This window comes from Podarcis pityusensis (assembly GCF_964106645.2).
Source record: "Podarcis pityusensis genome assembly, chromosome: 14".
NCBI classification, from domain to species: Eukaryota; Metazoa; Chordata; class Lepidosauria; order Squamata; family Lacertidae; genus Podarcis; species Podarcis pityusensis.
In genome coordinates, this window is record NC_138039.1 from 53,083,544 (window position 1) to 53,107,997 (window position 24,454).

The window sequence follows — 24,454 nt, forward strand, 5'->3', positions numbered from 1 at the left end:
AACCAGCTGCCACATCCGGGCGAGCGCGAGGTTGAGCGGGCAGAGGCCGTCGAGGAGGCCGCGGCTTCTTCTGCTGTCGCGGAGCGAAAGAGGCGCCTCGAAGGGAAGAGGAGAAGGAGCCGCCGCCGCTGCCATGGCCTGGTGGGCGCCGAAGGTGAGGCGAGAGGGGCTGGCGCGACGCCGAGGCTTCTTCTCTCCCCTCAGGCCGCCCGCCCGGCGCCCCTCCCTCTCGCGTGACCTTGCGTGACCTTCCCGGGGCGGGCGCCGGGGGGGCCTCTCCGCGCCTCCCCTGGAAGGCTCTGCTCCCCGCTCCGCCCACTGGGCCTGCTGGCCGGGAGGGCGCGGGCGGAGGAGGCTGCCCGGCCCGGGGCGCCGGCGCTGGTCTTTGCTTGACCCGGCAGCTTCCCACCCCGAATTGCCCACAAAGGACATTTGTTTATTGCTATTAATTAGTCATTGGTTAGTGTTGGGTGCTAATAACCACATGTCATTGCATTTTGTTCATGGCAGTTGAATCACGACAGGAAAGTGAAGGAAGGAAGGAAAGGGCAAGTAACTGAGGAAGGGGACGAAGGAGGACGCGCTCTTGAAGCAGAAGAGAGGCCATGGGGGCTTCTCCTCGGGGCATCTGTTCGGTTACTGTGAGCTGGCCCAGTGGTGAAGGGTTGGACTCTGACCCTGGAGGGACCAGAGTTCAAATCCTTAGCCATGAAACTCACTGGGTGACCTTGGGCCTGCCCCTTGTCTCTTGGCCCAGCCTCCCTCACAGGGTTGTGAAGATAAAATTTGGAAGGGAGAACCATGTACTGCACCTTGAGCTCCTTGGAAGGAAAGGTGACATATAAATGTGATAAATATGTAAACAGGATTCTGGGCTAGTTTCTGTTTCACACAGTGCCCAACCAGGTACCTCTGGGATGCTCAGAAGCAGGGTTGGAAGGCAACTCAGTGGTGTTATTGTACTATTTTGTTAGTGTGGGAAGAGAGTCACGGATAAAACTTCTGAGTAAATTTCTTTCACCTCTCATTCACATGTGGATAAATGACTGGAAAGGGGAGGGATGGCAGTCATCTTTCTTGGTATATTTTGGTTTTTTAAGTGACTGATAGTATTTTTTTCCTCAAATCTAAGCTTCAACCCGTTTTCATCCCAACCTTTATTGGAGGTATTATTCCATTGGATTTCCTCACACACTTAGTTGGCTTGCTTTCTTCTAATTAAAATGCCTTTGTTACTCTTTCCCAAGGGCTTGAAGTGTGTTAGCAATAGTATTCAAATTTTAAAATAATTGCAGCAACTCTGTGAAAGAGTGAGTTGGGTAGACTGGCAATGCACTTAAAAGTGTTTGGTTACTTTGTGGAGTGTTCCCTGTCAAGCTCAGAAGCACTTTTGTGAAGGGGATATTCTGTTTATTGTCATGGCTTTGCATCCTTTATCAGCAGAAGATTGCTTTTGCTGAATATGTCAAAGGAGCTGTGTTACTAAAGAGCAATGTGATAGTTCCAGATGCTTCATCACCCCTGTTTTCTCTGTATGATGCTCACTATCTTGCAAAGAGAAGAAAAGTCCAAAGTGCTGGTGCAAAAATGCCCATGAGAGATGGTCAGAGTTTGTTAATAAGCTTTGCAGCTGAGTGTGTGACTTGAACTTTGAGGCTTATTCCCATACAGAGCTGGTTGCAGCAGTGTGAATCCTAAATCTGAATAAGGGGTGAGAACACTTTGCTCCATGAGGGAAAGCACTCTGCTTGCTGCCAAAATCTAGCCTGCCAGTTGTAGTCTATAGGTCATACTGGTTCCTGTCAGATGGGGAGGAAAACAGGAGAGAGGGCAGTTTGGGCTGTGGGAATTGAATGTTTCCGAATCAGGTTTGAGCAAATGTGATAGTTACTGTGATCTGTGTATGCACCCAGCCAGGTGTGGCAACAAACATGTCATATTCCAGACTACTATGGAACATTATGTTGGCTGTCCTTTCCTCAAATGGGTGAAGAGGTTTTTCCTGCGCTGCTCTTGTCCATTAGGGAGAATGGTTGAGCGCTTGGATTATGCAGGGTCAGTGGAGCATGTTGCTACTTGTGCTTGTCAAGATTAAATGTGACATGGCCTCTTGTCCTCAAGTAATCTTGACAATTTTCTGGCTTGCTGAAGTGATACAAAAAGAATGGGCTTGGTAAAAATTGATATTCTACTCTGACTTCTCTTTTGGAGCTGGTGAATTTGGCTGGTCATACTGCAGCATCTTTCAATCTCAGAATATGTAGTGATGGTATTCTATCAGATATGTAAGAGGTGACATTGTAGGTCTGTTGCTGCATATGGTGCAATTCATGTCCTTCCATAGTGTCTAGTTAAATATGTTTTGCAGATTTTCATGCTACTTCATATTGCAGCTCTCTGTAGCACATCACTGCAACAGACTCTGTATTTGATGTGATTGTTGTGGATGCAATAAGCTTTCCTCATCACAATTTCAAGAGTACTTATGGAATTGTATTTGCAATTATGGTTGTGTTGAGAAAAGAGAGATGTATATGTAGATGAGTACCCACTTGACTCTTGAAAGGAAGGAGACATTGGGCTTCAGGAGTGGAAAACTTCATAGACAGCAATCCTCCTGCAGTTTGCTCCAGTCAATTTCTCATCTTCTTTGACACCTATGAGATCAGGGGGGAAATCACAGTTAGGAACTCTTGTAAGATAAAAAGTTCTTTCTTTTCTTGTAGGCCATCTTATAATAGGTGCATTGCAATCATACACGCAAACCATTTTATGGAGTACAGCGGTACCTCGGTTTTAGAGCAATCCGCTTTAAGAACTATTTGATTTTCAAACTCTGTAAAACCGGAAATAGTGTCTTGTTTTGAGAACTTTACCTTAGTCTAGGAACCGAATCCCATCGATGGAAGGGCACCGGTGGCAGGACGCCTCGTTAGGGAAAACGTGCCTAGGTTTAAGAACTGTTTTTGTTTAAGAACAGACTTCCGGAACGGATTAAGTTCGTAAACCGAGGTGCCACTGTAAAAGTCTTTTCACTGCTGACTTAGAATACAGCCATACTGAATTATTATTTTTTAATTGCCCGGATTGTGTAACATATTGGCATTTCTGCTTTTGTCACATTTCTACAGGTCTTTCGTCTACTAGGGGCTTTCAAAGGCCAAAAACAGGTGACCAGAAGTTTTGGTAGTTCTGTGAGTATAATAGTATAACTTTTTCTTTTCTTTTTGAGAAGCTTCTCAATAAAAGTGCTAAATACCAAGATAAAACCAAGCTTGTGGAATTTCTCTGCCAGTGTAGCCTAATTCTGTTCCAATACACTTCAGTGCAGTACCACATTTCAGTCTAACTTGACTAAATAGATCTCTGTGTGGTCACACATTTGGAGGAAACCCTGTTGAATAGTGGCAAAAAACCAAATCCCAACCCAAGCCTTGGTTTTTATCACGAGTCTAAGTCTACAAAGAAAATAATAGTTTGTATTTAATGCTTCTCGGTTGGAAAATTTCAAAGCGGTGGAGGACAGACAGTTGAGAACCTTCTTATCTTTGGCACCATTGTTTTGAATATTTTCCCCTGCAGGCAGTAGACCTATTCATTTTTGCTATCTAGAGTAGATTTCTCTGCAGCTTAAATCCTTAATTATTTTAGAATGATTCCTCAACAGTGATGATATTCAGAACTGTTTCATTGGTTTATTTCAACGATTTTTATAGTGCTTAATTACAGTTGTCACATATGCTTCTATTAGCATAGTGTGAGTTGCCTTTTGCAAATCTTCCATATTTCTTCAAGCTTGTCCATGACTTTATTTTGAGCGTGTTTATTTTGTTTTTAACCTTGCTGCAAACATATGCTTGATGTATATACTTGATGCATATGTAATAATAATAAAAATCAGCAGGAGTAGGATCTTGAAAACTGAATAAATTGGAGACATTATGCAGTTCATCAAGGAACTGTAGTCTATCTTAACTCATTTATTATCCAGTTTTTTGAGATGGCAGCTCAAAGCGACTTACAATATTTAAAGCAAAAAGCAAACACATACATACATTTAAAACCAGCAATTTAAGAAGTCTAAAAGACTTAAAAAAAAAAAAATCAAACATCCCACCTCTGCAAGAAGACCATAGATAGTTAAAAGCCAGAGGCCTGAAGAAAGGAACCTAAAGCGATATAACGACAGTGCCTGGTGATCCTCCTTGGTTCCCTCCCAAGTGTTTGTCACATTCACACTTTAGGTACTGTATTTTTCGCTCTATAAGACGCACTTTTTCCCTTCAAAAAAGTAAGGGAAAATGTGTGTGCGTCTTATGGAGCGAATGCAGGCTGCGCGGCTAAGCCCAAAGCCAGAACAGAGAGACGGAGCGCTAGCTTGGGTTTAGCTGCGCAAAGCCTCCACAGGGCAGCGGGGTGCCTTCACCCCGCTGCCCTGTGGAGACTTCACAGGCTGTCCCTGAAGCCAGCACAGCAAGAGGCTATCCCAGAAGCCAGATCCCTCTTGCTGTTCTGGCTTCTGGGGTTCAGAATTTTTTTTCTTCCTGTTTCCTCCCCCCCAAACTAGGTGCGTCTTATCGTCCGGTGAGTCCTATAGAGCGAAAAATATGGTACCCATATTAAAATATCTCACATGTACATCTTGATGGGGAGTAAGGGAACCCTCATAGTAGCATTTAGTGTTTCATAGGCAAAGAGAACTTCAAAAAATTATTGGCTGACAGTGGTAATGCTGTAATAACCAAGTGTCAGTGGAGAATGAGGAAATCTGGAGGATTGTAACTTGTGTAACTGTAAAAGGATTAGCGTTAAACGAATAAATCTCAGGCAAGCAGAACTGTCACTTTCATCTGAGTATCATATTCGACTTTATTTTCAGTCGTGTGCCTTGCTGCGTAGTGATGCTGTTCTGAAAGCTTAGTATGCACTGTTGTTGCTTCTCTGCCAGTTGCTGCTTGAGAGGGTTGCCCTTGCTCTTGCTCTTTCTATTTCTGTTAGAATAAAAAGAAGAAACTTAAAACCATGCAAGCCTCAAGTGGCATACAGATTTCTGTCAATCTGTGTTTAATTATGGTATGTGGTGCCTTTTTTTTTTTTTTTTTTTTAACATCTAGGTTCAGACAGTAACTTTGATCCCAGGAGATGGCATTGGACCAGAAATATCTGCTGCTGTTGTGGAGATTTTCGCAGCTGCTAAAGTAAGTTACTCTTTGACTGCATGTCTTAGGTTCAGTTGGACACCATTGGGATTTGTTCACTTTTGGTATACCGTATTTTTCGCACCATAGGACGCACCGGACAATAGGACGCACTTTGTTTTAGAGGGGGGAGAACAAGAAAAAAAAATTCTCCCCCTCTCTGCCCAGCGCCCCTTCAGCGAAGTGGCAGGAGGCGCTGTGCAGAGAGGGGGAGAACTTTCCCCCTCTTGTTTTCCCGCTCTAAAACAAGGTGCTGTTTAAGGTGCGTTCAGGCGGCTACCTTGGAAGCCTGGAGAGCGAGAGGGGTCGGTGTGCACTGACCCCTCTCGCTCTCCAGGCTTCAGGTTCCTTTCGACCTGCTCTTTGGGGCTGGCGGGGGGAAGCCCACCACCAGCCCCAAAGAGCAGTTCAGGGAGCAGCGGAAAGGCGCAGCGGAGAGGCTCCTGCCATAGCCGTGCGTCACCTCTCCAGCCGGGAGAGGGTCGCTGGGCTATGGCTGCTTTAGCCCCGCGCGCGCTCTCCCGGCTGGAGAGGTGACGGGCGGCTATGGCGCGTCACCTCTCCAGCTGGGAGAGGGTCACGGGGGGCTGCTTTAGCCCCGCGCGCGCTCTCCCGGCTGGAGAGGTGACGGGCGGCTATGGCAAGAGCCTCAATAGCCGCCCGTCACCTCTCCAGCCGGGAGAGGGTCACGGGGGGCTGCTTTAGCCCCGCGCGCGCTCTCCCGGCTGGAGAGGTGACGGGCGGCTATGGCAAGAGCCTCAATAGCCGCCCGTCACCTCTCCAGCCGGGAGAGGGTCACGGGGGGCTGCTTTAGCCCCGCGCGCGCTCTCCCGGCTGGAGAGGTGACGGGCGGCTATGGCGCGTCACCTCTCCAGCCGGGAGAGGGTCACGGGGGGCTGCTTTAGCCCCGCGCGCGCTCTCCCGGCTGGAGAGGTGACGGGCGGCTATGGCAAGAGCCTCAATAGCCGCCCGTCACCTCTCCAGCCGGGAGAGGGTCACGGGGGGCTGCTTTAGCCCCGCGCGCGCTCTCCCGGCTGGAGAGGTGACGGGCGGCTATGGCGCGTCACCTCTCCCGCCGGGAGAGGGTCACGGGGGGCTGCTTTAGCCCCGCGGGCGCTCTCCCGGCTGGAGAGGTGACGCGCGGCTATAGAAGCTCCTGCCATAGCCGCCCGTCACCTCTCCCGCCGGGAGAGGGTCGCGGGGCTATGGCGTCTTCGCTCCATAGGACGCACACACATTTTCCCTTCATTTTTGATGGGAAAAAAGTGCGTCCTATAGAGCGAAAAATACGGTAAGTTAATGAAAGTTCAGTTGAAGGAGAGGTTCAAAAGAGCAAGGGTCTCTTGCTTTGAGAAGCGATCTGCTTGTTTGGGAACCGTTGTTTTTCTTTTTAGGATAGAGCAGTAGCTTTCAGAGCAACAAATGCCTTGGCTGTGGTGGCTCTGCGCATAACAGCAGGAGACTTTGATGTGATAGGCTATCCTTATAATCAAATGAGAGCTCCAAGCCAAGTCACATAAGCTGCTTGCAGAAAAGGATATTCCCCAGGTGACTGTCATCTAAGAAAGCTGAGAGAGACTCCACCAACTGGAACACTTAAATTTAGATTAGTCTACTGCTATATCAGAAGTCTTGGATTGGTTCCAAGCCCTTGTGAACATTGCCTAACAAAACCTCTCAGAACCAGAGATGTTATTTAGTTCCAGTGTGTTTTGGGAAACATTTCTTTTGCTCCTCCATGGACCGCCTGACTACAACTCCCATCAGTCATTCCTAACCAATGGCCATTCTGATGTGAGTAGGGATCCAGCAACACAGGGATAGTCAAAAGTTTCCAATCCCTACCGTAAGATGTTGGAGACCTGATTTGATTTGCTTATTTGACTTGCCTTTAGTAAAGACCATTTAGTTTTAGTAAAGACCTAAGAAGTCCCCACTCCACCCTGTAGCCAATAGTAGTGGAAGTAGGTGGGGCATGGGATCGGGAATCACTAAAGTGTATTTGGTGAAAATACTTTGTAAATTAGAATCCAGTCACTTAGACTTAAAGGGGTAGGGAATGAAGGCAATGAAGACCGAATGAAGGCCAACATTTTGTCCATTCCTGTTCCCTAATTCAACTTGCATTGTTTCATTTTATTATGTTACCAATTTTCTAAAAAACAATGAATTTCTAAAAATGGGTAAAAAATCCACCAGAAAATTTTCAACTTTGCTGACATGAACCCACTCTTGTTCAAATTCTCAAACATTAATTGACATATATACAAGATTCCTGTAGGGTTCGGTACAATAAAATTGCTCATCAAAACCTGCAACTAACACTTATGATAATGTTGTATAACATTCACAAATCCTCATAGCATGTTTCAGAAACCTGGCTGCTATCTGCATCTTATCCCCAACCTGAGTAAGCATAAGGAAGCTACCTAACATTTGTCTGAATGCCACTCCCTACTAGCAATCAACTGAATAATAAACTTAGATTGAATTGTCTGATGCCAGGGACAGGACAGAAGAACATATGCGATGGTTTCTATTTGCCTTTGTCCACAGGGGCAAATGGCATTCTGCAAATGGCATTTTCTAGAGTCTCCTCTGTAGTATTGCCAAAGGTAGCACATTCAGTCTGACTAGGATGTACACCCTGCGTAAGGGTGGATTTGATTTAAATCACTAGTCAGTAAGACTTGATTTAAATCACTAGTCAGTAAGACTTGATTTAATTTTTTTTTTTTTACAGAAAGACTCATTCTTGCTGGTATAATCTTAATATTTACAACCAGATGAAGGTTTCATTTTTGGAATAATAAATTTTCAGAGTAGTTTTTACAGTTATATAAAAAATTACTATAATGTAACTTAAATAGACAACTATATTTAGAAAGAGGGACGCTGGTGGCGCTGTGAGTAAAACCTCAGCGCCTAGGACTTGCCGATCGCATGGTTGGCGGTTCGAATCCCCACGGCGGGGTGAGCTCCCGTCGTTCGGTCCCAGCTCCTGCCCACCTAGCAGTTCGAAAGCACCCTTAAGTGCAAGTAGATAAATAGGTACCGCTTTATAGCGGGAAGGTAAACGGCGTTTCCGTGTGCTGCTCTGGTGCCAGTTCACCGGAGCAGCTTCGTCACGCTGGCCACGTGACCCAGAAGTGTCTGCAGACAGCGCTGGCTCCCGGCCTCTAGAGTGAGATGAGCGCACAACCCTAGAGTCTGTCAAGACTGGCCCGTACGGGCAGGGGTACCTTTACCTTTACCTTATGTTTAGAAAGATGTTCCCTCCAAAAACATTTTATTTTAAAAATCCAATTTAAATTTTTGAAATCCGATTTAATTTTTTTTTTAAAAAAAAAAAAAACACCATTGATTTTTATCCACCCTGCCCTGCGTTGATTTGGGTTGGTCAAGTGGAAAAGGTAAGTCACCATTGGCTGTCTGCCTCACGTCATCCCCAGACTTACACAGACACTATTCCTGATTTGGCTACTAAGTTCTTGAAATGTGTTGTCTAACAATCTGTGTTTAATTGTCTGAAATGCAGAATTTTCCAGTAAGGAGTACAGGGTGTCTAGTAGGATTCCGTCTGCTTAATTTTCTTCTCAATTCCTCTCAACCATCATGACAGTTGCTTATTCAGCTATCATGTCTGTAACCAGACTGTTAGGTTCATTTCTAAAGTGAAGCTGCAACCAGAACTTGAATGTTAGCAGCCAGGCTTTTGTTACTAAAAGGCATTGGTTTGTTTCTAGGCATAGGGCAGCGTAGGGGACACGATTTGGTACACCAATTTTTTTTCAAAGGAAAACTGAAGTCTTTCAGTAGCCTGATTGAAGGCATTTATCCCATATGGTAGTTGTGTGCTTAATCTAGCATTGAACACCCTCAGGACTGCTGGAACATACTGGTTCCCTTTGGAATAATAGAAACGAGTGATCACTGACACACTGCTTTTAGCAGCATTAATGGCGGATTCTCTGAGCTACCCAGCCAGCCTTAAAATGAAAATAAACGCCTAGATATTTAAACCACTTAACTTGCTTGATGGTGTTTCCTCTTATCACCCACTTATACTCCCATGAGCCCACAATATCCAGAAACAGCAGCTCATAATAATACTTTCATCCTTCCTGCTAGCTTGTATTCCTGTGTAAATATTTCCCATTATCCAACCTGAAAACACTGGCTGTGTTTTCTCTTTTGCAGGGTGTGTTTTGACAAAGTCCCTTTGGCAATTGATCATTTCCCCCCAAAACAGATCAGAAGATAATGTGAAACAATTGTTTTTAGGCACCTGTTCAGTTTGAAGAGAGAAACGTGACAGCAATACAAGGGCCAGGAGGCAAATGGACAATACCTCAAGATGCCAAAGAATCCATGGACAAGAACAAAATAGGACTGAAAGGTATGTTGGAGGTTCCTGTTGACGGGGGGGGGGGGGGAGAGAAAGAAAGAAATAAAGGCGCATCTTTACTGAACAAACCTGTGTTTAATTTTGTACAGAGTTTTGCTCTATACAAATAAATTTCTTAGTAACGTTCTGAACTTCCTTATTCTATAAGCCCACAAAGCCGTTAATAGTTTGTGTCTAAGGACAGAAGCATCATTATTGGAGAAATGGTGTTGTTGCAGCATGTCATGTTCTCCAGCTCTGTAAAGTGCACAGAGCACCCTAGTTGTGTGTTTACTCAGAAGTAAGTCTGACTATTCAGTGGGGCTTACCCCCAGGTTGTGCAAGTAGGATTGCAGCCTCTCAAGGACAACTTGTATATATTCCTCAAACATTGCATTTGAACTCCATGTAAGTCTTCTTGTAAGACACCAGAATAATACGATCCCTTCACTATGAAAAGAACAACCTCAAAAGTGTTTCCTTCTACTGGTGCTTAATGACTCAGCTCTCTTACATATGGGGCAGCCAGTGCTGTGTAGTAGAAAGTGGACTTCAGCTGGAGAAACCTGTGGCTAAATTCCTATTCAGCCATGAAGCTCACCAGGTGACCTCTAGCCAGAGCCCATCATTATCACTCAACCTAACCTCCTTCAAAGAGTTGTTGATAAATGGGAAAACCCCATGAACTCTGATCTCCTGGAGCAAACAAGATCCACAAATCTAACATACAATTTGTTCTGTTCATGTCAAGCTCCCCTTCTTTCCCCCAGTATGTATAGGAAGTGTCATGAGAAACATTCCCTAAGCCTAATTTTTGATGGGTGTGCAGGTCCAGAGTAGAGATGTGAAGTTTCTGGAAATTTTGAAGCCATAAGGAAAAAACGTTTCAAAATTAAAGAATGTTAGAGTGATGTTGGACTGAAAATAAGCGGTTTCCAGCTGTACAGGTTAAGGTTAATGATAGATCAAGACTAAAGATTAGGATTAAAGATGTTTAATGAAATGGAAATTTGACAATTAAGAGGTAAAATTTTAATGTTATATTACATTAAGACTAAAGATTAGGTTTAAAGAAGTTGAAGTTATATATTTCAATATTATATTAAATTAAAGACTGGGATTAAAAAAGTGGAAAAGAAATTGCTGGACAAACAATTTGGATTGGAATACAAAAGAGGGAGGTATGAGGAAGTCCAGAAAATAAGCAAATTTAAAGACGGAAATGGAAAAGAGATATTGTTTTTTTAATTGTTATGTTCTTTTTTTATTGTTGATTTTTGTCTTTTGTGTTTTTTTATTTTCTCTTTGAGACTTGTATGGTGTATTTGTGTATTTTTCTTTGATGTTTTTCTTTTCTTTTTTTGGTTGTTTAATTTTTGATTGAAACTTTAATAAAATTATTATAAAAAAAAAGGAAAAAACGTTTTCCCCCTGTTTTTTCCCAGAAATAATTGACATTTTGGAAAAATTGAAAAGAAGTTCAGTGTTACAAATTGCATGAAACACATTGTAGAAAAAGTATTTGCTTGCAATAAAACAGGTAGCCACCCCCTTTCCCTCAAAAGCAACAAAAAAGGCAAGAAACCATAAACATAAAAAACAATCAGATTTGCCTCTTAGCACCAACAGCAAATAAAGTTAAGGTCCACCTCAATATTTAAACTCCCTAGGAGGTCTACCCTTTGAGTACTGCTTTAAAAAGAAGGGGGGGAGACACAACATATACAGTCACTTTATTCTATCTCATTTTCTGAACTACTGCCATCATTCCTTCTTTGTCATTTTTCTCATGGACTTCAAAAGGGGAGGGGCTGTCCCCCCCAAAAAAACATTTTCTGATTTTTCCCCCAGGCCTTTCCATCTGGGGCAAAGCATAAGGAAGATTTTTTGCATGCCAGGCCCAGAAGTAACCAACATTCAGTTACTGAATAGTATGTTGCACTAAGGCTCAAACTCTGTTTGAAAGGAAAAGGAGTGTGTGTGTTTTTGAATTGAATTTGTTATTATATATTATAAACCGCATGATGGTAAGAGAGCTTTCTAAACAGTTTACAAAAATGTACAACAGAAGATTAAAATGATTGATAAAACACAGTTAAAAGCAGGTATTTAAGAGTATTCAGAAGATCAGCAATGGTTAAAAGGAAGTAAATTGCATGCAGCTTCCACGTGTTCAGATGGGCTGCCCTAATGAAAATGTTTTGAGCAGTTGCCGGAAAGAGTACAGTGAGAGAACCTGCCTGGTGCAGGGAGCTCCAAAGTGGGGGTGCTGGAAGGCCTGGGGGGAAAATGGGGCAGTTTTTTCAGGTTTTTTCCAAAGCCATTTTTTTCAGGAAAAATGGGGGGGAGGGAGAATAGTGTATGGAATATTCAAACTATATCAAACTATTTTTTTCAAATTTTCCGGAAAAAAATGGCTTTGGGAAAAACCGGGGGGAAACCTGGTTTCCCCCCAAATTTTTCTGGTTTTTTTCCAGACCTTCCTATCTCTAGTCCAGAGTGATGATGGAGGAGCCCTTCACTGGGGAAGGGAACCTGTAGCCCTTCACATAACGGCTGAGGAACCACTTCCATCAGGTCCAGCAAGTATAGCCCAAAGGCCAGGGATGATAGGGCTTGTAGTCTAGCAACACCTAACCCCAGCATCTGCCCGCCCCAGCCCCATTCCATCTTGTTTGAATATTCTTTTTTTTTTAACCCAGAAAAAGAGGGGAGTCCTAAATAAATATTCTACCTACTTCTGCTTGCTTACATTTTCATGCATACTTCTCCCCAAAATTGCCTCCAAATATTTTCTCAATTCTGATGCTGAATTTTCTTTGTTATGCTAACTGTAAAGGTAACATAGCTCAGTGGTGGAGTGCATCCTGTGCGTGCTGAAGGTGCAAAGTAATTCTTTGCAGCTCTATTTAAAAGAAACACAGCAGGTGACAGAGAAGAGCTCATCCTGAAATCCTGCAGATCTGCTATTTGCTATTGTATACAATGCTAGACAATAGACAAAGTGTGGCCTTCTTTGAAGCAGGTTCCTGTGCAGTTTCCCGAAGGAGAGGAAGATCTGGGACTGCAGGACCTTTCCGTTGCCTCTCCTGAAGAACCAACAATTTCTGACTCCTCTCCAAAATTTTCTGTTCCTGCTGCAAAGTCTCCATTACTAAGAATTAGGGCCTGCTTTCCCCCCCTTCTCCCTCCCAGGCCCTTTTCCTTTTGAGTTGTATCTCTTGGATTGTGGGCCCGAGGACAGGGACTGTATTGTCAGTGATATTTTTAAGCTGGTCTGGGAGCCTTTTTTTTTTTTTTTTTTTTTTTTTTGGCCAAACAGAATAAAAATGGCAATAATTTATAATCTAGTGACCTCCAAATGTTTTGGACTAACACTTCTGTCATCTCTGGCTGTGCTGACGGGGGCTGATGGGAATTGTAGTCTGAAGCGCCTGGAGGGTGCCGTGTCAGGGAAGGCTGTCCTGCCTGATCCCCACACAGCCGCTTCTCTTACATGTTTTCCTTCAGCAGATTCCAAAAGTTTGAAATCATTCTTGCCTTTTGAAATACTGCAGCTGAGGATGAGGAACTTTCCTGCAGAATATATCCCCATTGTCAGGGAACTGGGGGCTGAGAAGGGGGAAATGCTGGGGAAATACAGAGATAAGCCTCCGATTGTAAGCAGCTGCACCTCATCATAGGGGGAGGATGACGAAGGGTTGTCAGGAAGCAATGAATCAGGGAGGGGGGAGCAATTTCCGCGGTTTAGCTCTTCACGTAAAAGAGAAAGGAAGAGGGGAGGGCTCCAGAAATGGTTATGCTGGAGAAAACAAAAGGAGGGGTCAGTCTCGGCAACTGATACTGAAAGAGCCAGACGTGCTCTGAGAGCTCTGTGGTGTAAATAGTAAAATGGACCTAATAAATCCTGTAAAGCTGGCTGGAGTCCCGGGCTCTTATCTCTTCTAGCACCCACCAATCATCCGTGACACCCATTGTGTAAAATTCTGCTTAGTGCTGAGCAGTATGCCATGGCAAGTTGTAGCAAGAGCCTGGCAACAAGGACAGGCGTTCATTATAAGGGAGAACGTCCCCTCCTCCCATCTCAAACCAGAGGGTTTAACTCTGGAGTGGCGGGGAGGAATGCTGTTGCTAAGGAGCAGGCCGTGGTTTGACAATTGTACCTCGCCCATTCCTTTTGTCTGTTTCAGGCCCTTTGAAAACACCCATAGCTGCTGGCCACCCGTCAATGAACCTGCTGCTTCGTAAAACATTTGACCTTTATGCAAATGTCCGCCCTTGTGTATCGATTGAAGGCTACAAAACCCCTTACACAGATGTCGACATAGTCACAATACGAGAGAACACAGAAGGGGAATACAGCGGAATCGAGCACGTGGTATGAGTGCAGAATGCAGCCAGAAGCTAAAAAGCACTTGAACAAATTAGCTTCCTTAACTGCTGTAGAATTTTCTAATGCAGTATTCTGCGGGCTGGATGATTCACCAGACCAGCCCTGCCGGACCTATACAGAATTACTTTCTTAGGAGTCTGCTTGTGACTACCCATGTAACCGTTTTGTGTCTTTCAGATTGTTGATGGTGTTGTACAGAGTATCAAGCTCATCACAGAAGATGCCAGCAAACGCATTGCTGATTTTGCCTTTGAGTATGCCAGAAATAATCAAAGAAGCAAAGTTACAGCTGTGCACAAAGCAAACATTATGTACGTGACCATGATGGTAACCCAGTTCTAATGTGCAAAAGTCATGCTGCTTTCTTTAAGGGACAAGCGTGTGTCGGTTTGCTGCCTCCTGTTGCTGCCGGAAGAGGATGCCATACATTTGATGGAGCCTTCTTTTGGCAGTCAGGCCTTTGTCAAAGTTTAAACTCCATTCCCTTGCTCTACTTTAAAAAAAACAGTTTATATGTTAACTCACTAAAAAATAGTTCTTCACGTGTTTATGAAATTATTAGCCACTCTCTCCGTCAAAACCATGGAGGAGAGTGGGAAGATAACCGGCTGCTCCCGGCCTCCCCACATCCAGAAGCTGAGTACGGAGTTGTGTGCATGTGTGGGAATGGTGTTGGGCAGAGTCTGGTGGCTTTAAAAGAGGATTAGACAAATTCGTGGAGGCAAAGGCTGGGACTGGCTATTAGGCACAATGGCTATGCTCTCCCTCCATTATCTGATACATTAATGCGGTTGAATAGTGGTTGCCGGAAACCCCAGGAGGGGAAGGGGCTCGTGTGCCCCTGATCCCACTTGCTGGTTTCCCATGGGGGCATCTGGCTGGCCCCTGTGAAAACAGGAGGCTGGACTAGATGAGCCCCCTTTGCCCTGAGCTCTCAGGCGCTTCTTACGTTCTTAATTTCTGATCGCATTGAAGAGCCTTTTTTGGCTGAAGAGAGGGATAAAAATGCTCTAAATAAATAACAGCCAGGTTCTCATCTTCCACTGGGGCCATCAGAAGGGCTCCTGTTTCTCTCTCTCCCCAGTTTAGTCTGCTCTATATTAGAATGTAAGAATAGCACTCTTGTTTAGAAACCGTCCCTCCTAAATTCCATTCGGTTAGAAAACCTTTTTCCCCATAGCCCAGTATGTTTTATTAGATGAAAATAATTCACCTCTTTTTCCTGTTTTTGGCAGATGGTGCATACTAGAGGTAATTATGAAAGTAAGCCTTAACTAAAAAAAGGTTTTGCATAGAAAAAAGCTAATTTTGTATTAATAAGGATGTTTCAGTAATCCAGGATAGCACAATTAAATTTTGCAACATTTGTCTAAAACTGTAACTGAGAATAACCTAAACCTGATGCTGCTGCTGCATGAATACTGTAATCGAATTTGTATTCAAATCTGCACCTAGGGTGGAAAAAGAAATTTTTGCCAAACGTTTGGTACAATACAGTGTTGCTGTATTATTTATAGCTGAGTGTGCCCACTTCCCTTGTCTCCATAACTTGGAATCACAATGCTCCTGAACAAGGAAGGCAGAGCAACTTTTCAGTTTTACCACAGACTTCTTTTTTTAATAGTATATGGTTAAATACCTTGCTTTGAAAATTTTATGGTGGGTGAGGATATCGACAGTTTGTATTTATGTATCTTAAACACAGTTTTGAAGGCCACTTGAGACCATGGCCAAAGCAGCAATGGCTCACCTGTGTCTCCCTTGGTGATCTTGGACTACCATTTTCTTCGCCATTGGCCTTGCTGGCTAGGACTGATGGGAGTTGAAGTCCAGCATTATCTGGAGGGCCACAGGTTAGCCATCCTTGCTCTGAAGAGTTTACATCATGTTACGGTCACAGAACAATCTGACTCAAATAGTACCATAGCATTGTCCCTGGGTGGCATGAAAAAGACCTTCCCTTGTATATCTGGAGGGCCCTTGCCAGCCACCCTAGCGGATCAGCTACAGCAGTAAGTGAAAAATCTCTCTTGGCTGGTCAGATATGTTTTGACCTTTCGTTCTCTTCAGTGGACTTGTCTACCACAATATATACTGAGCACAGCCAAAAAGAAGAGAAACGTTTTGACCTCGCTGGCTTCCAGAGGGGTGTGTGCGCGCATCATTATGTGTATAGATCTCTGTAACCATTCAAGAGAACAGTATCAAATATAACAATAGCTTGTAAGGTCTCTGTGTAATTTAGTGATTGAGAGTGTTCCGATCCCCGTTCATCCATGAAGCTACTGGGAGACCTTGTGCCAGTCTCAGCCTCACCTGCTGCTCCACAGGTTTATTGGGAGAACAAAACACACGTTTGCTCCCTTAAGCATCTAGGAGGAAAGGCAGGTTATAAATCTTCCCTGAGAAATACAATTTCTGCTTTTAGGGCAGAAAGCATAAAAATAACTTGTTATATCTCCATCTTTCTCATTCTCTTAAAATTTGTGAATTGCTTAAGATTAGAAAGGAATATTACCTTTGAAACATGGATATTTGCTTCTGAACTCAAACTAAACGCCTGGCATGTTACACTATCGTTGCCGTCGACAGGTGCTTTCCCTCTCTACTACTGTCCCCTCCCCCATGTCTGAATGCAACATTAATCTGGTACGCACATCTAGGACCCTAAAATGCGGCTTTTTTTCCCTTGATGCACAGGCGAATGTCTGACGGGTTGTTCCTGAAAAAATGCAGGGAAGCAGCAGAAAACTGTAAAGACATTAAGTTTAATGAAATGTATCTCGACACTGTGTGTCTGAATGTGAGTATATAGCAAACTCATGATTAAGGTGCTTCATAGTTGCTATTTTCCTCCTAAAAACAGCAGCTTATTTCTTGTCCCTTAGATGGTGCAGGATCCATCTCAGTTTGATGTCCTTGTAATGCCAAACTTGTATGGTGACATCCTTAGGTAAGGAGACTTGAGCTAGTGTGAAGGATTTTATGTACGTATTTATTTATAAGATGATTATAAACTGCTTTTCAACACAAGCTCTCAAAGTGGTGTGCAAATAATGAACAAATCTCTGAAAAGCAGCCATAAAACTAGGCCTTATTTCTTGCAGAAGCCAATTTTGGCCTGCTGCATAAAATGGAACTTGAAGCATGTTAACTCAGAAAGTGCCCACTGCAAGTGCCCAAGGGGCATTTGTGCCTTGCTCCACCTGGTTTGCCAGCTACAGCTCTTCCTGGATCAGAATAGCCTGGCCTCTCAGACACACACTAGTTATATCCTGGGTAGATTTCTGAAATGTGTTGTGCTCAGGGCTAATCTTCAAGATGTTCTGGAAGCTGCAGCTGGTGCAGAATGCTGCTGGCCAGCAGGGAAGGACCACATCCCTCCAGTTCTTAAAGCACTGCACTGGCGGCTGGTCAGCTGTGAGCCCAATTCAGGGTCTTGCTGTTTTACATGTAAAGCCCTAAACCACTTGGGACCCAGTAACTTGGGTGTCTTTTCCCCAGTGCCAGCTGATGCCTGCGTTACAATCTGCAGGAGATGCCTTACTCATCCCATCTCTTGGAGTTGTCAGGACAGTGTCATGAGGTGGCATTCTCTGTGGTGATGCCCTGCTTATAAAACTTTTCCAGCTGACATCCAGTTCACTCCCACAATAAAAACATATTAAATGAAGACTAAAGACATCTCATTTGTCCAGGTTTTTGGACCACGATTGGAATTGATTTTTCAGAGGTGATTATAGTTATTTGTCACCACTGATTTTGTGTTGTTGTTTTTTTAATTGTATGTTCTATTCATTTAGTCTGTGTTGTTGGCCACCCTGTACTTCTGATTGGAGGAACGGTTTTGGGATACCTAAAAAGTCCATCAGAGTGCATCACTTGCTCACAGCTTCTCTGGGTCTTCCTGTGCTGCAGCTTTCTAAGTTTGTCTGGCCTCCTCCATTCCTCAAGCCATGCTTTGCACTGGCCTGCTCCTATTTGCACCCAGTAAACAGGCTGTGCGTGACTGCACTCTGCCACCAAACACTCCTTTTGTGTTTTAGGTCCTTGTGAAGATCATCATCTGTTTTCCACTAGCTCTTCTTTTTAGCTCCCTTTTTCCCCGAACTTCCCACTGCAAGTATATAATAATTTAAAGAGCCTAAATATACCAACTCAAATATTTATTGTGTGTTTGCATTTTCCTTCCAGTGATTTGTGTGCAGGATTGATTGGAGGTCTTGGAGTAACACCAAGTGGAAACATTGGTGCCAATGGAGTCGCAATCTTTGAATCAGTAAGATTCCTATTCTGAAATAAAATTCTGGAACTTGAACTCTGATTTTTGACATAATTGCTTTCTGGAAAAGCAAATGCCTCTCTCTGCGGGGTTTTAATAAGTTCATAACAGGTCTGTTCAAGTGCATGTAACAAAGAAGCTTGACTTCAGGACTGGATTTCTGCAGTGCGCTCTGAGGGGGGCTTCCCTTGCACTCAATCCAGAAGCTGCAGTTAGTGCAGAACTTCAGCATGGTCGCTCGCTGAAGGGAGAACCTGCCAGCAGGTGACACCTCTGCTCAGAGATCTGCACTAGCTGCCCATTTGCTGCCAGGCCAGGTTCAAAGGGTTACTAATGCTATACAGTTGTACCTTGTTTTGTGTCCGGGATCCGTTCTGGAGCCCTGGCCGCTAGCCAGAAAGGACATAGGGTAAAGCGCCGCCTCTGTGCACGCACACAAAGCGCGATTTAGTGCTTCTGTGCATGTGCGATTGGCAAACCCGGAAGTAACCTGTTCCAGTACTTTCAGGTTTGCCACGGAAGTTTGACGGAATGGATGCTAGACAAGGCGGATGTTCACGGAGGTATAACAGTATAACAGGGTAGGATATGTTTGTTTGCAGGATTGCCTTATCCCATATATGCCCACTCAGCTGCTTCAGTCTGTTGCAGGTGCTGCATCATGCTTGTTCCTCACTTGTAAGAAATAGATCTGCAAGTCTGGCAACCCGTACGCTTTGGAACTCCCCGCCTGTTGACATCAAGCAGGCGCCTTCACTGTACTCTTTTTAATGCCAGATGAAAACATTTTTGTTTAGACAAGCCTACCCAGATATGTAGAAGTTGCAACTATTTTGTTTCTTTCTAGCAATTGTTTGTTGGAATATTTCTAAATGCTTTTTTTAAACCAATTTAATGTTTTAGTCTATATTTGTGTAAAACACTAAGAGGTTTTTTATTTTATTTTTTTACAATCAAATGGTATACAATTTTTGTCAAATAAGAATTACTGAACGTAGCAATATTTTGAAAAGAGGATCTTCCAAGGCAGCATTTAAGCTGCCTTGAAAGAATTAGGTAGAATTAGGAGTTCAAATTCACTTCTCATACGGAAATATTATTCAATATACAGCTGAGTTTGTTGTTCTTCCAAACAAGGGTGTAGTGCAGTGTTTTGTTTTGTTGTTTTGTTGTTTTGTTTTGTTTTGTTTTGTTTTGTTTTGTTTTGTTTTGTTTTGATGTTGACTAGCATTCACTGTTGGGAAATTGCTTAGAATCTTGGTCGCACGCTGGTGTAGCACAGAGGCCAGCTGCATCTGCCACTACCAGCATCACCACTTACCTTGGCAGCAGTAGACATGTGATAATAGACAGGCTTTGTAAAAAGCACCAACTTTCCACTGCTGGTGCAAGATAATCCACTGAATCAATACTTTAGTTTTAGCCAAAGAATCAGGTCAGCATTCTTTATTTTCATAGGTTCATGGAACAGCTCCAGATATTGCTGGAAAGGACTTGGCAAACCCAACAGCACTACTATTGAGTGCAGTGATGATGCTGCGACACATGGGAATGCAAGAATACGCCACGAAAATAGAAGATGCCTGTTTTGATACCATCAAAGATGGAAAGGTATGCCTTGTCAGGGTTCACCTATCACTGGCGATCTCGCAATCCAGTTTCTACAGAATGTGATTCAGATAGGACTAGAGCACACGCTATGCCAGGTTGGAAGAATTTTCTGTTGTCCAGTTCCACTGACACTGAACAAGTCTCCCACTCTCTTCTACCAGGTCTATAAATGCTCTCTTTTGCAGCGCATACACAAAAACTCTACTAGGTCGATAGCGCCACCAGCTCCAATTTGTGTCTCAGTATTTGCTTTAGTTTCTAGCTTATAAACAGTGCTGCTAGCATTATCTGTTAACTGGAGGTTGGCATTTAGTTGGGAGACAATATTTAGCTGTTTGTATCCAGCAACAAGCATGTGTGCTCTGCAAAGAGGAGAAAGGAGTGCTTATCTCTACCTGCAGTGTAGATAGATTCTCTTCTGCGTGAACTAGATTGGTTTCTTATTATTGAATTGAGCAGCGGTGAAAACGGAGAGCTTTCTTATCATCCCAGCGCTATGTGTTAAGTGAGCATATAGGTGCTGAATAAGATTTTGATTAGACGTTCAGAGTGCCTTTGGCACTCAAAATTCATACAGGTGGCACACGGGGGGATACTATAGCACCTGCTATACAAGCAGAAGATCCCAGGTTCAATCCATTGCCTTTCTTGGCTCAACCCAGACTTGTCACAATAATTATGGAGAGGACACAGTCAGATGGAGCAACTGGCACTTGGCCCTGCTGAGCACAAAACACTTGATGTCCATCCAGTTGAGTTGGGCACCACTTTGCAAAATGTCCAGCCTTTGAGATGATGGTTTGGAAAACCTTCCCTTAATCAAGGACTAGCACAAGTCTTCTAACTTTGGGCACAGAAGGACAACACCACACTATGTGTCCTGATCCTGGAAAAGACTATGTGGCTGTAGTTAGCTAATTACATTTCATTAAACTGAAGCGTTTAAAGTGTCCATTCTTCTTCACCATCTTTTTCCATCTTTCTTTTCAGGTCTTGACCAAAGATTTGGGAGGTAACTCAAAGTGTTCAGAGTTCACAGCAGAGATCTGTCGCAGAGTAAGGGCGATGGAATAAAGCATCTCCATAGCTTGTTGGTTTCAGTTGCCCCTGATGGAAGCTGTTACTAAAACGTGTTAGCTGTCTGCAATTCATTTCCATTTTGTTTGCCTTTCTCTTGAGGAAAGCAAACTGTTAGACGGAGAGCCTCTCTGTTAAATAAATTCAGCCCAAATGGATGCGATTCTTCTTGTGCCTGCTTCTGGTGGACTTTTTCCAAGTGCTTATTTTTATTTATTACATGTCAGACACATTTTTGTAAAGTCAAATTCCTTTTTTTAGCTCATATTGCACGCAATTGGCAACCTTCCATTTTGAGTCCTACTTTTTCAGAAACACTTGATGTATTTAAGTGTGCAGATATGCAAAAGTCTGATTTTATCACTACAACTTTGAAGGAGGCTTGGTTTGTTATCCATTAGGAATGCAGGAGGTGGCACAGCCTTAAAATAGCACAATATATTTTTCTAAAGCAAAGAACAAGAAAGCTTGCTATACAGAGGTACTCCTGGAATCTGTCCTTCAGAAGCATAAATAAAGCCTTGTAACTGTGGAAACATGGGTTTGCGCTGTTATATATAAAATGCAAGGTATCTCTATCCTTCTGGGACTGAAGGGAAAGTGTTAAAAGTAAAAATGACTACTCCTTTTTAGTCTTCTCTGCACATTACTTGCTCCAGCATTCTTCAATGAAGATTAGTTACGCAACTTGATTTTGTCGGCTACAGATTGTGAAGGGAATGTTTAATGCTTTCCTGTCTAGATGGGATACCAAATGTATAATTTACAGTTACTACTGTATGTATGTAATGGCTTTTGTATTGTGCTCAATGATACATACATATATATATATATATCTCTTCAGTTTACCATTAAGTAGGCTGCTTGGTCATTAATTTTTTTTTGAACCAATCAGATGGAGAGATTTTATAGTTAATCCAGGCCAGGAGATAATGGTGCGTGGCTCATAGCTGCTGCTGGAAACAGCAGCTTTGCACCTCCTGGTGACATTTGGTAACACTAAAGTGCATGATGCTGTACCCCTGAGCTGTGCCTTCCCAAAGCAACAACAGATGAAGTGGGGAAATGGGTGGACAATCTTACAGCATCATTGTGCGTAGATTGTGTTGAGCAGATGTTATCCAGGGGCAAAGGAAGAGAACTTTTCAGGGATGCTGTATTTTGCAACAACTCTTGCTGCAAGTTCATAACATGCCCCTTGCACGTTTTGTTATGGGCATGAATGTTACAAACCTTTTGATCATCTAGAAGTCCCATGCCAGATTCTCTCCATTGTGTCTCTATCCAAGAGGAATAGGAGAACTGTGGCTGGGCCTGCAGCTGGCTGGTGCCACCAGTCTGGCTTTTTCTCCCACACATTAAAGCCGCCGTGCAGGATTGCTTTGCCTTGCCAGTTTCCATGTAGTATCTGCACAACCAGAAGTAGGGATGAGAGTGAGGCCTTGGAAACTTGTCTTTTTTGTGTTTTGCTTCTGCACTGAGAGGTACCTTTCAATATTGTGTATTAATATGGGCTTCTCAAAGAACTTGGGAAACAGAGCTCTCGCTTGATCTGTGTGTGTTATATTTTTGCTGCTTCTGTCTGTCTCTTGGATTGTACTGAGGTTACCATTCGCACACAAAGCAAGGAAAAAATAAAGTCCCTCCCCCCAAGATAACGCTGCCTTTGTTTTGGTTCTTAATTAGGTGACTAGTTTTAAGTGCTTTGAATAATCCAGCCTTCAGAGAGCTCATGTCCCTCTGTGGAAGTCCATATTGGCTCTTCTGGAAAAGGCAGCTCTGAGTACATCTTCTTTAAACTGGAAGGCAAAAATTAGTCCCCTTAGTAGCTTTTGCTAGTAACATACAACTGGCTCATTAAAAATATATAATGTGCTAAATAGTGTTGGTGTGAAGAAATGCATTTCAGGTGCCTGAGGTGATAAGCAATAAATGTTGCAATGTCCTCAGTCCAGAATCTACTGGTTTTCATTCATAGTGTAGCAGAGGATGGATTGGTTAATCAGTTTTAAAGCCTTTTGATGGGCAAATAAGTGCCCCAAAGTAACATGGCTCCTTTGAAGTGTGTAATTTATAATTCAAAAAAATGTACCACAGGCAACATCTCCACATCAATGTTGGCTGCTGCATAATCTAAAAAACAATTGTGCACCAGCCTTCTTGAACCTAGAGCACGATCCAGAATCATTGGACTACAACTTTAATAGTCCCAAAAAAAGTTGGAGGACAACAGGTTGATGAAAGCTGACCTATGCTTCCTTTCCCATCTCCCCAAAGTCTTGCTTCCAGGCATGGCCAGTGATAGAGGTGAAGAAAGAGGTACAGTCAAACCTAGTTGTTGAATGTAATCCGTTCTGGAAGCCCGTTCGGCTTCCAAAATGTTCAACAACTGAAGCGTGGCTTCCGATTGGCTGTAGGAGCTTCCTGTACTCAAGCGGAAGCCACGTCGGATGTTAGGTTTCCAAAAAAGTTTGAAAACCGGAACACTTCCGGGTTTTCAGCATTTGGGAGCCGAAACGTTCCGAAACAGGCTTTTGGGAACCGAGGTTTGACTATAGTTGAGTGGCCTCTCCACACAGTTTTATGGCGGGTGTATTCTGCAACATCCCAGAATTGGTAGGCCAGCATGCCACTGCTCTGACAGCATCATGAGCACAAATCGTGGTGTTGTTGTAAGTTTGGCCCAACTCATAGTCATGGACATGCCTTAGACCTGGTGTTTACCTCTAGTGACCTGGGTGATCTGACACTAAGTAAAAGTGAAACAAAAGAAGTGCCATGGTCAGATCACTTCCTGGTGCAACTGGACTTCTCCGCGACCCTTCCCCTCTGCAGGGAGGTGGGACCAATTTGGATGGTCCGCCCCCGCCACTTAATGGATCCAAATGCTTTCCAGAGAGTGGTAGGGGATGCTTTATCCCATGTTGATGGCCTTTCAGCTGATTCCCTGGTGGCCTGCTGGAATGCAGAGTTAACCAGGGCTATTCTGTCTGGCTCTGAAGCGCCCTCTCCAATTGCATGGAGCCCGGACAGCCCCGTGGTTTTCTTCGGAGCTGAGGGCGATGAAACAATCGTTGAGACGGCTAGAGCGTTGGTGGCAGAAAACTCATTCCGAATCTGACCAGACGCAGGTTAGAGCTCAACGTTGAGCCTACCAAGTGGCGATAGCAACGGCGAAGAAGACTTTCTTCACCGCCTCTATTGCATCTGCAGAAGATAGTAGCAGGAGACTCTTTCAGGTGGTCCGCAATTTAACGGAACCACCTTTACCACCGGGGCCTTGTAAAGACCCCAAGATCTCCTGCAACGATTTTGCAAAGTTTTTTGCAGATAAAGTCACTCATATTCGGAAGGAGTTAGACACCACTGTGGGAGCAGGGCTGGGGCGGGAGAGTGCTAGAGCTCTGTCTGGTCAAGTTGTATGGAATCAATTTCAATCCGTTACCCCCGAGGATGTGGACAGGCTGCTCGGACGCGTGAAACTAACCACCTGTCTCCTTGATCCT

At 43.8% G+C, this 24,454-nt stretch overlaps 1 protein-coding gene and 1 long non-coding RNA gene across 3 annotated transcripts; both read left to right on the forward strand.

Moving 5' to 3' along the window:
- On the forward strand, nt 1–22,606 carry IDH3A (isocitrate dehydrogenase (NAD(+)) 3 catalytic subunit alpha). 2 transcript variants are annotated; one of them, XM_080980820.1, is made up of 11 exons: nt 1–154; nt 3,132–3,170; nt 5,115–5,198; nt 9,483–9,597; nt 13,776–13,963; nt 14,156–14,289; nt 16,679–16,781; nt 16,867–16,931; nt 18,173–18,257; nt 19,719–19,871; nt 20,862–22,606. In XM_080980820.1, the coding sequence occupies exons 1-11, from the start codon at nt 134–136 to the stop codon at nt 20,943–20,945; spliced, it is 1,071 nt and encodes a 356-aa protein (XP_080836946.1). In that variant the 5' UTR covers nt 1–133; the 3' UTR covers nt 20,946–22,606. The 2 variants fall into 2 exon arrangements, with proteins under 2 accessions (XP_080836946.1, XP_080836945.1); XM_080980819.1 differs by having other exon boundaries at nt 6–154; nt 3,132–3,194.
- Nucleotides 14,296–15,650, forward strand: LOC308462885. The gene is made up of 2 exons (XR_013979413.1): nt 14,296–14,664; nt 14,700–15,650. It is a non-coding gene; the product is annotated as an uncharacterized lncRNA (long non-coding RNA).
- Nucleotides 22,607–24,454: the final 1,848 nt, after the last annotated feature.

Bases quoted from the DNA above. Each gene is read 5' to 3' on its own strand.
- IDH3A (XM_080980819.1), top strand. From the start codon at position 134: ATGGCCTGGTGGGCGCCGAAG. The intron at 13,964-14,155 runs GTATGAGTGCAG...TGTGTCTTTCAG, and splicing joins ACAGCGGAATCGAGCACGTG to ATTGTTGATGGTGTTGTACA. The intron at 16,932-18,172 runs GTAAGGAGACTT...TTTTCCTTCCAG, and splicing joins TTGTATGGTGACATCCTTAG to TGATTTGTGTGCAGGATTGA.